The sequence below is a fragment of the Drosophila ananassae genome (assembly GCF_017639315.1).
Source record: "Drosophila ananassae strain 14024-0371.13 chromosome 4 unlocalized genomic scaffold, ASM1763931v2 tig00000061, whole genome shotgun sequence".
Classification (NCBI taxonomy): Eukaryota; Metazoa; Arthropoda; class Insecta; order Diptera; family Drosophilidae; genus Drosophila; species Drosophila ananassae.
The window spans coordinates 5495639-5511820 of NW_025319038.1; the positions used below are offsets into that span (position 1 = coordinate 5495639).

General features: G+C 41.2%; 1 protein-coding gene across 6 annotated transcripts in view; it reads left to right on the forward strand.

The window, feature by feature from the left end:
* Positions 1 to 16182, forward strand: part of LOC6501769 (calcium-dependent secretion activator) — a 338872-nt gene that overhangs the window by 311859 nt on the left and 10831 nt on the right. For 5 of the 6 annotated variants that reach the window (XM_014903839.3, XM_014903840.3, XM_014903841.3 and 2 more), the window contains 2 exons: positions 13014 to 13323; positions 13394 to 13774. In XM_014903839.3, coding sequence (XP_014759325.1) covers positions 13014 to 13323; positions 13394 to 13774 — 691 coding nt within the window. The remainder of the gene's footprint in view (positions 1 to 13013; positions 13324 to 13393; positions 13775 to 16182) is intronic. The other variant, XM_014903838.3, reaches the window with a different exon arrangement.

Genomic DNA, 16182 nt, shown 5'->3' on the forward strand with positions numbered 1-16182 from the left:
TTGAGTATGGATCGTGTGTCTGGAGTCCTCAATACGGAGTACACCGAGATCACATAGAATCTGTTCAAAAAAACTTCCTGACTTTCACTCTTAAGAGACTTACTTGGAATGAAAATCTTCGACTCCCCTCTTATCATAGTAGACTTTTATTAATCAACAATCCGTCATTAACATATGCCCAACACGATCCGTTCAGGGTATTATGATCGGACTACAACGGTCTCTACCACATATTGTCACTTTGATCTACTAACAATCTTGAATACCTTATACTATCTATGCAACACTCTTCCTCGTGATATCTGACTCCAATTCTTCTCTTAAACTTTCTCGGATCTATCCCCGCGATTCGAGTTGTATTAAAAACAGTTTTGTAACGAAACTCTTTGGAGTAACACCTATTTATTATTGGGGCTCCTCTTAACATCTACTCTTACGAAAACATCACTTACGATTAATTACATTTGATCTGCAAATTGTAATTGACACTATTAAGTGTCAATTATCATACTATTATCATATTTATTACTAAAATACTATTACTATTCAAACAGTGACGACATCATAGAAATAATAAACAAGAGAGGAAAGCTAACTTCGGGCGGAGCCGAAGTTGATATACCCTTGCAGTTGAGTCGCAGTCCGCTAGGTGGCGCCACGCATCTTATATTATGAGATATATAGCGGATCGTATATAGTCGGCCGATCCTTATGAAATTTGGCATATTGAATTATTTTTCCCAAAGAGTAATCTGTACCAAGTCCCATCTTTCTAGCTTAAAAAACATCAATGTTATGCCAATTCCGATCGATCTATGGCAGCTATAGGATATAGTCGGCCGATCCTTATGAAATTTTGTACATAAAATATTTTGTCCCAACCCTCTAACTTACCCTCTAAAAACACCAAAGTTATGGCATTTCCGATCAATCAGTTATATGGCAGCTATAGGATATAGTCGACCGATCCCGGCCGTTCCGACTTATATACTGCCTGCAAAGGAACGAAGGATGTGTGCAAAGTTTTAACTCGATAGCTCTAAAACTGAGAGACTAGTTTGCGTATAAACAGACAGACGGACAGACGGACATGCTCATATCGACTCAGGAGGTGATCCTGATCAAGAATATATATACTTTATAGGGTCGGAGATGTCTCCTTCACTGCGTTGCACACTTTTGACCAAAATTATAATACCCTCTGCAAGGGTATAATAACTCGTATCTCTCTTTGGGTAATACAAACATTTTAAGCATAGATATAAATTTTGGTGTCGAAAAAATGCTATATAGGTGTACAAAATTGCACATAAAAAATATTCTAACCCGGCACGTGCCTGACTTTTTTTTGTACACCTATGTAGCTGAGTCTACACCACAACACAAACTTAAAAAACACAATTTGCCTCCAAACATACAACAGCACATGGTTTAAATTAAAATATATGCAATATATTTTAATATATTTAACCTATAATATATTTTTAATATATTTAACCCGAACATACGTTCGTTAAAAAAAAATTTCGAAAAGATCGCGTCCGTTCGCTCGAAAAAGTGAAGCAGGGGGGCATCACTATCACTATGAGTAATGTAATTTTTCTGTATGTGATTCATAATAGTAAAAAAAATATTATATTAATATTGTGTTATGTATGTGTAAATATTAAAAAAATGTTGGAAAGCGAAAGATAATCTACTTTCTCAAAGTTTTATAAAGTTGAAATTCATTAAATATTTATTGATAAATAATTTTATTTTGTTTGTACGTTAACAATGGGGTGGTGAATGTTTGTTAAAGATGAGACTCGCCGTCCATATGCTTACCCTTTTCGGCCTCTTCCTTGGGATTGCCTTTACGAGCTTGGAGGTCCTTCCGTATGCTCACACCTGTTGGTTTCTTTTAGATATGGGCCAAACTGGTTGGGTTGGCTACGTCCAAGGCTACGACCAACTTTATTGCATTTAATTTTTTTGATTTTACTGCTACACCAAACGGAATTTGTTCCCTACTCTATCTTAAGTGGATGATACAAAAATTTTCAACAACGAACGAAGGAGAATTTAAAATATATTTATAATTATTAGTTTACTTCACTTGATTTTGGTCTTGAAATTTTTGGTACTTGCTCAGATTAAACCCTTGTCTTTAGTGAAGTAAGCCCGGTAATTTCAAATTGTGCATTGGGTGCAAAAGAAAAAGAGACTACATTGCATAGGAAAATAGAGTCAAAAGTGGGATGATATGGATCCATAGGATTAAAAAATGAAAAAATTCTGGAAAAAGTAATTCCATTAGGATCAAAAGAATTTCTAACATGGTAAAAGCAAAAAAAAGCAAGTGAATGTTAAGCAATAAAGACAGTGAATTATCAACAATGTCAGCAATTTCAATCGAGAGATATTAATCTCAGAAGTGTCAGGGTCAAGCCGGGAAACTAATATATGTTTCGATGGTGGAATCACCTGTAAGACTACTAAACTGTGAATCAATCGCAAAGAGTTTTTGCGAAGAGATTTTGCGAAAATCGCTAATTCTTAAACTCTTAACGCTAAACTCTTAATCCCACGCTTAGTCTGTCGCATAATTGCACTCATTTCGACCTGAGTAGCACGACAACCGTCACAGAAAAAGTGGAGACGATACCTACGAGAAATGAAATCTGAAACTGAGGCCGTGAACCCGGCTCTTAGCGTGTACAACGTTTTCATAGAGCCAGCAGTAGATCGTTGGCTGGGATTATGAAATCACAAAAATTATCACAGAATATAATCGCACAGACAAGCTTTATACAGACAAGCATTATAATTTAGTTTTTTTATACCCTTGCAGAGGGTATTAGAAGTTTGGTCCAAAGCGTGCAACGCAGTGAAGGAGACATCTCCGACCCTATAAAGTATATATAGTGATCATGATCACCTCCTGAATCGATATAAGCATGTCCGTCTGTCTGTTTCTACGCAAACTAGTCTCTCAGTTTTAAAGCTATCGAGTTGAAACTTTGCACACATCCATTGTACCGCGGAAACGAAAAAGGGCGTGAGATAAGTAAGAGTTAGTAAATGTGAGAAAAATAAAGACAAGAATATCTAGGAAGAATATTAACACAGATACGGATTTTTGAATAAATAAAATTGGTTTTTGTATATGTAACATATAAATAAACAACTGTATTAAATAAGGGTTAGGTTAGACGGCTGGCTGTCACCTCGCGAGAAGGCAACCGCCACACTTAGATTCGGTCTCTAGTGACACCGTGGGTCGGATCTAAATTTTCTTTATTCGCAGAGTAAGGTCTTATGGTCTAGCAGTTCCCCCACCCTGAGGCTTTGGTAAATTCTATTTGGTTTGGTAAATTCCGATAGTTTTTTGTTCTGTTGGGATCTATTTCTGACCTCATTGAGATGTTATTGAGAAACTTTTCACCCAGACGTTTAAGTCTGAATGACTGCAGGGCTGGGTAGTGGCATAGAAGATTCTCGACAGTTTCTTCTTTTCGTCGTCTACAGCTGCGGCAGTAGTCGTTGTGGGGTGAATTCATTCGTCTAGCATGTGTTTTCACTAGCCACTAATGCGGGTTATTTCCATCCTAAGTAGTTGTAATGTTCTTTTTTTTTGTTGGCCAGCCGACAGTTGGGGACGGTGTGCTAGCTGAGCTAGTTTCCTTTCTTGTTGGCTTCTCTAAGTTGGAGCTTGAATGAGGCTTTTGGTACACCGGTACCCTCTAGCTCTCCCTGTGGGTGTGTTGGTGCCTATGCGCGCCAATTCGTTTTCTATGCGGTTGCCTATGATGTCCCTATGACCTGGGACCCAGACAACGCTAATGTCATACTGGCTTGCCATTTCGTGGAGAGATCATACCTGCACTCCATACAGGGATAGAATTTTCCTAAGCCTCGCAGCTTGGGCTGTCCGAGAAAAAGAAGTTCCATGAGGAGCGCTTCGCTTTACGAATGGCCTTTTCATAGGCCAAAAAGACCTTGTATTCGGTCCCGACTGTCTCCTCTTTTCCGGCTTCAGCCCCATTGAACAAGGCTGTTGGCATCTAGTGCCAAGACCTTCTACCTTTTACTTACACTTAGTAATCTGATCTAATCAATGTTCATCCGCATGTCGCAATTCCCAATAATCAGAATCACTAACTTATTGTCACACCTAGTAATAATTAGCATGTAATATTTAGCAATAAGCATGAAACAACATCCAACCTAATAACCTCGCACTAGTAGACGGCGCCAGAAGCAGAAATCATTAGTATCAGCGGGAAGAATGACCGATTGATCAAAGCAAGCAAAGCCAGCTCGATAAGCCGAAATGCATGTTCAAGCAATCTGAGTCAGCTGACTCAGATGTGGGTGACATTGGCAATAACATTGGGGGAACACGTTCATAATATTGACTTTCCCTAGACTTAGTTTATGTATAATTTAGCATCTTATATAAGAATTGTTCTTCTGAAATAAAAATAGTTCCGAATACAGAGTAAATCGGTTCGTTACCCAGTGTCAAGTTACGGCGCTTAAAATTAACCTATTTCTATTGTGTAAACGGACAAAAAGTAGACCTTCGGTATCGAATCTACTTGCTCTCGTGAAACGGACCACAAGTAGGAATCAGCTGAAACCCCGTCCCATCTGTACTTAAGGAGAACCAACCCAGGACTTCAAGTATCTCTCATCAGCTCCAGTCTGATCACAGCAAGCGCCTGGTCAACCCGAGCAGTCCCTTTCAAAATACAATTAAATTTAGTCAGACTTTTATACGTTCTTTGACTACGACTCTGGGACCTACCATTATGCCCACCAATTCAAATTCGACGTAGTGGCCGCACAACGCTTTAAGGACGAACTTGGTGACCCCGACGCGACACTTTGCTATAGGATCACAACCTGAACTCCCGTGAAAAGGACTTCAAGTAGGATCGGCCGATACGGAATCAGCCGAAACCCCGTACCATCTGTACTTTAGGAGAACCAACGCAGGACCCAGGAAGTATCTCACAACCACTCCAACCTGATCACAGCAAGCGCCTGGTTAACCCGATCAGTCCCTTGCAAAATCCAGAAACATCAATTCAGAACTTTTATACGTTCTTCGACTGTGACTCCGGGACCTACCGTTATGCCCGCGGGTTCCAATTCTACGTAGTGGCCTCACAATGCTCTACGAACGAACAAGGGCTCTGCTGAGGGCATTGTTACAGGCTTGAGGGAATTCTTGCGCCAGATTGTTAAGACTTTCCACGGTTAGAGGATAGTCAGGTGGCTTTGGAGAAATGGTGCTTAATAGGATTTTGGGTATACTTGCTCCAGTTTTTTTAGGGTTTTGAAAAACTTCTAGTTCTGTGTTTTGAAAACTAAGGGAGATTTCTATGTACCTGTGGTCGGAGAAAGAGTGTTTCTCTAGGACCGTCCATAAAGGACAATTGACAGCTTTCCCTTCACCATTGTGATCTCCGCCTCTTCGGAGATATCTTCGTAGATGACCCGACTCTCATCCATCCTGCGCATCGGTGCTGCATTCGTCTTTGACATCTGAGACCTCTACCTCTGAGGCCAGTTCCTCCTGGATAGTGCCTGGGTTCGCCCATCATTCGAGTCCGTCTTATAGATCATTATGGTTATGGAGCTAAAATTAAATTTTAGCTTCCCATGAGCAGCCTCTATAGGAGCTAAACAATCTTTGTTTATGATAAGGATCGCCTGATTGGTCGGCCCTTCCATCTCCTCCACCTTCGCCTCACGCCAGTCCGTCGTAGGAAGATGTGGGTTACATCTTTGTAGCATAGTAAGGATCTGGCTTGGTTCCTTTATAAAGGCCGGGATCCAAGTTCCAGGCTCTGGGTCTACTGGCCAGCTCAGCGCAACAAGTTTGGCGTTCTCGTAGACCTCTTTTAGCTCGTCTACCACCGTCTTATATAGCTCCGCACTTTTACACTGCCTTGGAACAACCCCGCGTCTTTCCAGACATGGGGGCCTGGTTCCTTGGCCAGGAGCTCAAAACATTTTACTGCTACAGCTGCTTCTCCGGGGCGGGGTCGCCCGGACCCTGCCTAACTTGCTTGGCCGGACGGGTGGGCTCACTCGGCATCTGCACCGCCTTCGTTATATTCTTATCACATTATAGTCTTTACAAAAACTTGGTAAAAGCCGGAGATAGATCACTGAGTGTAAACTTCTTTAGACTCCAAATTTGATAATAAAGAGGTAAATGTGACATAAAATTTTTTCGCATAAAATCATTTTGTCGGGTCAATCTTTATTGTTAGCTGTTCCTATATCCTTTATCCGAACCGCCCACATACTGGCAACTTTTGTTCGCTATTCGATTCGTTTCTAATATTCTGTCTGATTGTGACCAGTTGGTAACACTGGATGAATTTAAATCCCAGAACTCATTTGGTCTAATGTTTAAAATTTACCATCTGTTCAGTTACCGAGCGTTTTCGGGAGCTATATTTAATGTTCGAAATATTGGTTTTAGTAAAAACAAGCACAGTTCAATTTAATACAATTTATTTAGAATGTTTTGTCTTTATACAAAGTTGTTTATGGATAGATGCGACTGCGAGGGGGTGAATACCGAATTAGAATACAAAACGGGAGCGCGGCTCAACGCTTGATGCTGCGGAGCGATCGAGAGAGCCCGGGAGAGAGCGAGACAAACGCAAGTGCATGACGGCAAATTCAGGTGGCCGATCGAATGGACGAGAGCGGGCGATGCAAACATAAGTACAAAAGAGAGTGACGTCACGAACTCAATAAATTATTGCCGGCCAAACTTCTTTCCGGCGGCTGCTTGACCCGACATACTCCCCCCGTTGGAAGATGGGCTTTCAACAGCATCATGAAGGGGCAGCAGACACAATTTGTTGACTGCCCGTCTCGTAGCTCCGGACGCCGTCCTCAGCAGCGCCTCCGTCATCTCCGATGACCATTTCCGTCACCCTCGCTAGGGGCCACTTCATTGGAGGCAAGTTTTCGTCCTTCACCAGCACGATGTCATTTACTGCTATGCCTTGACCAGGGATGCTCCATTAGGACCGTTGCTGCAACAGGGTTAAATACTCTTCCTTCCATCTGGACCAGAAACACTGCTGAAGAAAGACGACGCGTTGCCAAGCATATAGCCGATTTATGTTGAGTTTCGTCAAGTCTGGCTCACTGAAACTAGAAGGAGGCCCTCCGTGCAGAAAATGATTAGGAGTCAGGACATCCAGATCAGCAGGATTTTCAGAGATAGGGACTAATGGCCTCGAATTAATCACTGCAGCAATATTGTACACCAGCGTCTGCAAATCGTCGGCCTTTAGTACAGCCGAGCCCACGACTGTATAAAAATGATACTTGGCGGTCTTAACAGCAGCTTCCCACAAGCCGCCAAAGGGGGGAGAACGGGGAGGGATAAACTTCCACTCGATGGATCTGGAAGGCAAAAATCCAAGACAGCTCTCTGGTGCTCGCCGCTAAGAAATAGTCTCTTTAATTCGATCAACTGATTTTTGGCTCCAACGAAATTGGTGGCGTTGTCGGACTAGATCTGTCGAGGCTTCTTCCTGATAGAAATAAATCTCCTCAGTGCCTGCAGAAAGGCGGCGGTGGACAAATCCCTCACCAGCTCTAAATGGACGGCCTTTGTCGTGAAACAAATGAAGACGCTAATTTAACATTTTAAGGGAACCTTGTTGCAAACCTCCGACTTATAGGAGAAAGGACCGCAAAAATCGATGCCGGTTACATCGAAGACTTGATAACCTTCTACTCTCTCCTTCGGAAGATCGCCCATTACATGCTCCAACAAACGAGGTTTCATCCGAAAGCATCTCACACATTTATTTGTCGCCTTGAGCACAGTTTTTGTCCCCCCAATCGGCCAATACTGAGAACGTATCATCGCCAATAACGATCCAGGTCCAGAGCAGGTTGCGCTCATGAAAGCTAAGGATTATGCTTCGCGTTACCGGATGGCTCCTGGGCAAAATTACTGGGTGACGACCATCGTAATCCAAGGATGAATTCTTGAGACGCCCGTCTACTCCAAGCAATCCAAACTGATCCAAAAAGGGGGATAACGAAGCCAGCGAATTGGAGGAGGCAACCATTCCCTTTGTCTGCAACGTCCTTATTTCCTCACCCAAATGAGCGCGCTGAACTGCCAACAAAAGCATGCGAATACCCGCCTTGAGATCATGAACGGTAATTCCTTTATGCCCAACTCGTCTGCCAAACTTATAGACATAAGCAAAAACTCGCTGAAGAGCTGGAAAGGAGTTAACGTACTTGCATGTCGCCACGATGTCTGCATATGGCGAGTTCACCAACAAAACTGAAGGGCGAAGTTCTAACGCTGGCTTCTCGACTACTACCGTCACAGGCCAGTGCTCCTGTGTCTTTAACAGATAGGGCGGACCCTGACACCATAGTCTGGATCCGATCAACTCAGTAGGAAGGGCTCCACGAGACAAGATATCTGCTGGATTTTCCAACGTAGGCACATATCGCCACTCCATGGAACTCTTCAGATTTTGGATGGTTGACACGCGGTTAGCGACAAAAACAATAAACCTGGCAGGTTCATCTCGAATCCACGATAACACGGTTGAAGAGTCGCATCAACAAAAATACTTTCCTCTGTAAGCGCCTAGACTATGAACCTCTGCCATCATTCTCGCCAACAACTCAGCTCCAGCCAGCTCCAACTTCGGCACAGTTAACGTCTTACGAGGCGATACTCAAGATTTCGCACATAGAAGGCGGCTCTCAGCCGCTGGCGACCTGGAAACTATACACATGCCCAAGAAAGATGCTCTCGGCACAGCTTCGGCAAGAATATTTTTGCTTTAGTAACCACTGGACCAACAAGGCCCAGCGGATCGTATAACCGCGCTATTGATGACAGGACAGAACGTCGAGACGGCTTCCAAGTGGACTGAAGAGAAGAAAACGAAAGCAGCAGCTGATCTGTGAAAGGATCCCAAGCCAATCCTAACGTTTTTGTAAAGTTACTGCCGTCATCAAAACTTAGATAAGACTCCCGATCCTCTTTAGGCACGCCGTCCAACACGCTAGAGATATTGGAACACCATTTCCGCAGCTGAAATTCGCCCTTGGACAAAAGCGCTGATATCTGCCCTAAAATGCCAACAACCTCCTCCTTGGAGCTGCCACCAGAAATGAGATCATCAACGTAAAAATCTCGAAACAAGATTTCGGATCCCACTGGAAAGTCTTCCACCTCGTCCTTAGCATCGCTCGTACGGATAGATAGGACGCAGACTTTGTTCCATATGTAACAGTGTCCAATTTATATGTTTGTAGCTCCTCCAGAGGGGAATCTCGCCACAGAATGCACTGCAAGAAGCTGTCAGACGACGCCATCCTCACACAACGGTACATCTTACAAATGTCGCCAGTCAGCGCTACCGGATGCGAACGAAACCTCAGCAGGATGTGAAAAAGCTTAAGTTGGATGACCGGCCCAGCCATTAATATGTCATTCAAAGAATAACCGGAGGTGGTAACAGCGGAACCGTCGAACACCACTCTAAGTTTCGTCGTGATGCTGTCCTTCTTTAGCACATAGTGATGTGGCAGAAAATATTTGCAGTCTCCTAGGTTAAGATACTCCTAGGTTAAGACCTAGGTTATGACCTAGGTTAAGATACTCCTTTATGAAGGCCGAAAACTGAGTGCGCAGTTCGGGCTGATGAGACAGTTTCCTCTCTAACGACTGGAAGCGACGTAGAGCCTGTGAGTACGAATCACCCAATAAACCGGAGTTGTGTTTAATTGGTAACCTGACTGTATAGGCACCACCTTCTAACCGCACGAAGTTTTGAACAAAGTGACTCTCGCAATCCAGTTCTTCCTTTGACGCCTTCACTATTGGATCGGTGCAGGTTTCCACTTCCCAGAACTGTCGAAGAAGTTGATCGAGCCGCTCATCTAAATGCCCCTTTGGGCAGATCAGTCCCGACCGCTCAGCAGCCATGAGAACCTTGCCATTGTCAGGACCTCCGCCTCCACAAACAACCCAACCGAGCCGAGTTTTTTGGATTGAGGGCAAACCAGGAGACAAATGAATTTGCCTGACACAAAGCAGTTCGTAAAATAATCCAGCTCCAATTAGCAAGTCAACTCGCTGCGGCTGGTGAAAATGAGGATCTGCTGGCTTTACATTGGCAGGAATTTTCCAAGAGCTGACGTCTAATCCAAATTGGGCTGAAGGTCAGTGATGTTGGAGGCTACGATCGCAGTTACTTGCGCCGAGTAGTCAGAGCATTGGGGTTGCCAGCTGACTTGCACAGAAAACCCATCAGTGGAAAACCCTGCGTCACTTATGACGGATACAGAAACCGGAGACCTAAGGAGATCTTCCGCAGCTGCAGCTGGTTCTTCAGCCTTGAGGTGACTAGATGGACCTGCGAACCGGAATCGAGCAGCGCTCGGCAGGGCAGTAGAACTCCGGAGCGGTTCCTGTGAGAATGGCCATCACAAATCATGCATGCGGACGAGTTGGTAATCACAAATGCAGAGTTACCTGGATGAAAGGACCGGCCGGCCTACCGCAAGGTTTGGTGCATACGATGTCGTCGGCAAATCCATGCTCTCCAAAGTCCGGCATCTCTGCTCTAGAAAACTGGCGATGGACTCCCACTTTGGAATGGAATCCAAGGAATCCGAGTCAGCTTGCATTTCCTTCCACTTAGACTGCGTGGCATCATCAACCTTCTGCAACAGCACCTGGATAATGATGCAGCTAGCAATCTGCTTCGTCGTTCCCATGCTTGCCAGGGCTCGCATATGCGAATTAAATTTGTCCGAAAGCTCGCGAAGCCTCGTCGCCGATGCGGACTCTACGGCCCTCAGATTCATTATCTCATTAACATGAGCTTGAAAAATGAGCCTGCGATTACTAAACCATTTGTTTAGCAGCTCCAATGCGACATCATAATTTTTGTCCGTCAGCTATAACGATCGAACAGTCTCCAAGGCAGATTCACGAAGGCAGGACCGCAACCGTTGAAGCTTCTCGACCCGACTGATGAATGGGTTTGTGTCCACCATGGTCGGGAACAGTGACCGAAATTCAAGCCACTCCGCATAACCTCCACTAAAAGTGGAAAGTGGCAGTGGCGGCAAAGCCTGAAAGGTTCTGCCAAACGATGGATCGAAATTGGTGGCAGAAGATGCGTTGATCAGCGTCGAACTCGCCGGCAACAAACTGGAGTGCCTCATAATCTCCTGATCAAGGATGAAGCGTGCCTCCCTCGCCGCATCGTTGAAGTTGACGCGCAGCTCGCTCCTGAGTTCTGCAACATCCATCTCGGACAGCTCCTTATGTGTGCTCTTGAAATCCGTAACGATTCCCTCCAATTGAGGGAGCTGAGCCGCACATTTAACATCGTCTCCGGAAATGTCTCCACTGATTTCAAGGAGGACAACAATCCTTGAAGATCCTCAAAAAGGACAGCTGCACTTTAGCTCAGGAATACTTTCCTTCCCGGAGAGGCACAATCGAAAAACGGATTCATTTTCGCACCAAAAAATGTATTTTATTTTGTTTATTTATTGTCAGCTCACGACCCACTGTGCCACTTCTATATAACGGGGTAATATATGTATGAGCGATTGTAGCACTCTGCAAACAGCGTATGTATGTATGTACCCAGATGCTAATATTTCGCGCACAAATCACAAACCGAATAATGTTTTTTAATTTGTTTATGTTTATATGTTTTAAGCCGCGCAGCTCAAATTTTCAACGGAAAATAATTTAACAACTTATTTTCCTATGTACAATCACGTCGGGGTTCACCAAATGTTCAGTTACCGAGCGTTTTCGGAAGCTATATTCAACGTTCTAAATATTGGCTTTAGTAAAAACAAGCACAGTTCAATTTCATACAATTTATTTAGAATGTTTTGTCTTTATACAAAGTTGTTTATGGGTAGATGCGACTGCGAGGGGGTGAATACCGAATTAGAATACAAAACGGGAGCGCGGCTCAACGCTTGATGCTGCGGAGCGATCAAGAGAGCCCGGGAGAGAGCGAGACAAACGCAAGTGCATGAAAGCAGATGCTGGTGGCCGATCGAATGCACGAGAGCGGGCGATGCGAACATAAGTACAAAAGAGAGTGACGTCACGAACTCAATAAATTATTGCCGGCCAAACTTCTTTCCGGCGGCTGCTTGACCCGACACCATCTTTATTGCGTAACAAGCACAACGACTTCCCCGCGGTCATGTATGACATTTTCCTGGGTAAAATTAAATAAGTAATAAATTCGGTCGGCTCTTGGACTTTTGTTTCGTTTCAGATCCGGATGGAATTACTCTTTCCACAACTTTTCCCCTTTCTAATTCTATCATCCCATTCTTGAGGTTTTGATCAAAACCAATTCAAAGAGCATAAAAAATAAATTCTTAAATAAACATAAAGTAACTGGGTGTACAATTAGTGATTCAAGATACTTAGTAACTATTATTTCCCCGGGGAGGCGGTCAATTCTTTCAATAATCACTGTCAATCAGAAAACTTTAAGACCTTAGAAAATTGGGAAAACTAGGACTAAGAGGGGCGTTAGATATTTTAAACACGACATGGATAGTTGACGATTTCGAGGACTCGGTTGTGAGGATATATTTGTAGATTTTTGTCCATTTCATATATAAATCTTTTTTTATATTAAAACAAAAAACAAAATAAATCTGGCAGATTTCTTTAACCCAATGATTAGTATGTAGCACGTTGAAATTTATTTAAATCTTGAATTCAGATGATGCTGACTAAGTTAAATTAAATAGGACAGAAAATCCGTAGTCATGTACTTTATTGATATAATTTTTAAAAAAAATCCATTATTGATTTAAGCTTCCTAAATATGAATTTTATGCTTCCTAAATAAAAATTCATTTTTATTAGAACACATAAACGCTTAAATATAAAGCAATAATTTGTAAATTGATTTCCATAATTATATATTTCTAATACAATGCTTTCTGTTTAGAAATGGGTGTGCCACTTCCGAGGATTTATTTTGGAAACTTGACGCCTTGCAGTCTTTTATAAGAGATCTACACTGGCCCGACGCGGATTTTCGACAGCATTTAGAGCAGCGATTGAAAATGATGGCAGTTGATATGATTGAGCAATGCATCCATCGAACAGATTCATCATTTCAATCATGGTTAAAAAAAAATATTGCTTTTATATCAACTGATTATATTATACCTTCTGAAATGTGCGCTATGGTCAATGTGATATTAGACGCTAAAAACCAAAGCTTTAAATTAACTACCATTGAAGGCATTGATTTGGTAAGTCATTAAGTTTTACTGCAACCTCACCACTAATCAATTTATTAAACATAATATTTTGTATGTCTAGTATAAATTCCACGCGAAAATTGATGATCAAATTGACAAAGCGAATGTAGCCATGACACAAGGTCTATGCGGTAAACTTATGTCAGTGCTAGAGTCGACTCTGTCAAAATTAGCTCGATACGATGAAGGTAGCCTAATTGGATCAATTCTTAGTTTCACAAACGTTTCAAGCTCAGGAAAAGATCTCGGACAAGGATATGTGAATTTCTTTAGAAATAACATGGATCAAATTCGTGGAAAGATTGGAGATGATTTATGGACACTTAATTTTTTTGAACAATGGTATTCACAACAGATTAATATGCTCTGTAATTGGCTATCGGAACGGTTAGATCATGCCTTACACTATGTTCAAGTATCATCTATATCTCACATCGTTAAGGTATGTAATAGGGAAAAAATTAACAATGTTATAGATTTATAAATTTACATTGACCTATTGGCATATTATTGGAATACAGACGTTGATTTTGTTGGCCTAAAGTTTATTATTGAAGATGTAGTGTCGTAATTTATATTGAAATATCACAGTTAAATAACATTTACATTTTTTATAAATAGCAAAGATTTTTTCCTTTTTAGATGTAACCTCCTAAACTAATACCTCCTAAAATTTTTAACAAAAAGGCTAACAACTTACTTATCAACGCCAATAATATTGCACGTGCCGAATATGTTTAATTTAGTATGTATAATTTTTTATAATAATATTGGATTTTTTTCATCACCAAAATTGATGTGAGATATTTTGGACGTGACATACATGTATATCACCTTCTGATATCGCAGAGATTGTTTGAGTGAGCTTACAATTTGGTTATATATTTGGCTTTTAGTTGCGCAATTTTTTTTTTTTATTAACGGGATGTGAAGATCTCTGTGGATATAAGTGTTGCGGATGGATCTAGGAGCTTTTGTCATAATCCTTAGAACTTTTGATTGTGTTTTTTAAATCAGCAATATATTGATATTTTATTCGTTGTCACAAAGCTCACATCCACATTTCCAAACAAGCTTTATGACCGTGTTGTAGCACATGATCATTGTACTCCATGAGAGTACTGGGTTAATTTAATTATTAGGTAAATGTTATTATTAGGTAATTATTATTATTAGGTATTATTAGGCAATGTTGTTCATGGGTGTTAGGTTTTATTGTTCGAGTTTTGATTCTATATGCTTCCTTTAAATGAGTTGCCTATCTAAGTGTACGCCAAGATATGTGACTTAGAAGGTATGATTTTAAATTTTAGGTAAATAGGAGCATAATATTGTAAATGAGGCCATACAGAAACCTGGGAGATGTCTAGAAAGATAACAGAGCAATAGTTCCTCTTTAATGCCGTTCGGATTTTGGAGGTTATTGATTGACTTGTTCATTTAATGGAAAACGATTGACACCGAAAACGTAGCACTTTTATTTATTTTCTTCTAAATTATATTGGAAGAGATGAACTTATTTGTTAAGTTCAAAGTAAGTAAACATACAACATTTACAAAGGCAGTGTATGGGGAAGACAGTTCTACGTTAACTCATTGCTCAAATGGTCCAAACAACAGCTATTCTTTGACTATAAGAAAAAATTGAGAGTTGTTTTCGAACTCTTTGCATACTACTTTGCATACTTTGAAGAATTAGTTTCTCCAAGAGCTTTAATAAGCATGAGAGGAGACAAATAGGTCTTTATGAAGAAGCAATTGTTTTATGTCTTCCTGGCTTCGGGATTATGACATTAATTGACTTTTTCAATTGTTGGGGAAAATGATACAATTTCATGATGGCATTCAAAAGTTTGCTGATGTAACTCATTGGGCTTGCGTGTAGCTTTTAATAGTTTTTAACAGGCGGCTGCTTGCTGATCACCTGCTGGCTGGTCGAATACGGCGCTTTTCTCTAACTAGGTGCTTAATAAAACTATTGGTATGTTTTCTGCGAGCTTTTTCAACTTTGAAAATAAAAGTTGACAATTAACTTTTTGACAATTGACCTTTGAAATTTGAAACTATTTGAAAGTAGTTTCAAGTAGTTGACTATTTTATAAATAACAAGAAAGGAAAGCTAACTTCGGGCGGAGCCGAAGCTGATATACCCTTGCAGTTAAGGTTGTGCCATTTCCGATCGTTCAGTTATATGGCGGCTATTGGATATAGTTGGCCGATCCCGAAATACAATCTGTACCAAGTCCCAACCCTCGAACTTAAAAAACACCAACGTTATGGCATTTCCGATCAATCAGTTATATGTTCGAGCGATCCCGGCCGTTCCGACTTATGTACTACATGCAAAAAAAAGAAGGATGTGTGAAAAGTTTCAACTCGATAGCTCTAAAACTGAGAGACTAGTTTGCGTAGAAACCGACAGACAGACAGACGGACATGCTTATATCGTCTCAGGAGGTGATCCTGATCAAGAATATATATACTTTATAGGGTCGGAGATGTCTCCATCACTGCGTTGCACACTTTTGACCAAAATTATAATACCCTCTGCAAGGGTATAAAAATATAAAAATACCTGAAATTTTCGATTTTTTTGGATATTTATTAAAAAAATAATTAACCAATTAAAATTATTTGTACCATTTTTTATTATTTTACATTTAAAAAAAAATAAGTTTTGCCCCTGTTTAGTTACTGAGCGTTTTCGGTAGCTTTATTTTTGTGTTCTAAATATTGCCATTAATAAAAACAAGCACAGTTCGATTTATAGATATATATACAATTTATTTAATTGTTTTGGCGTTTCTACAAATGATATATTTACATATGTGACTGAGTAGGGTTGACGAC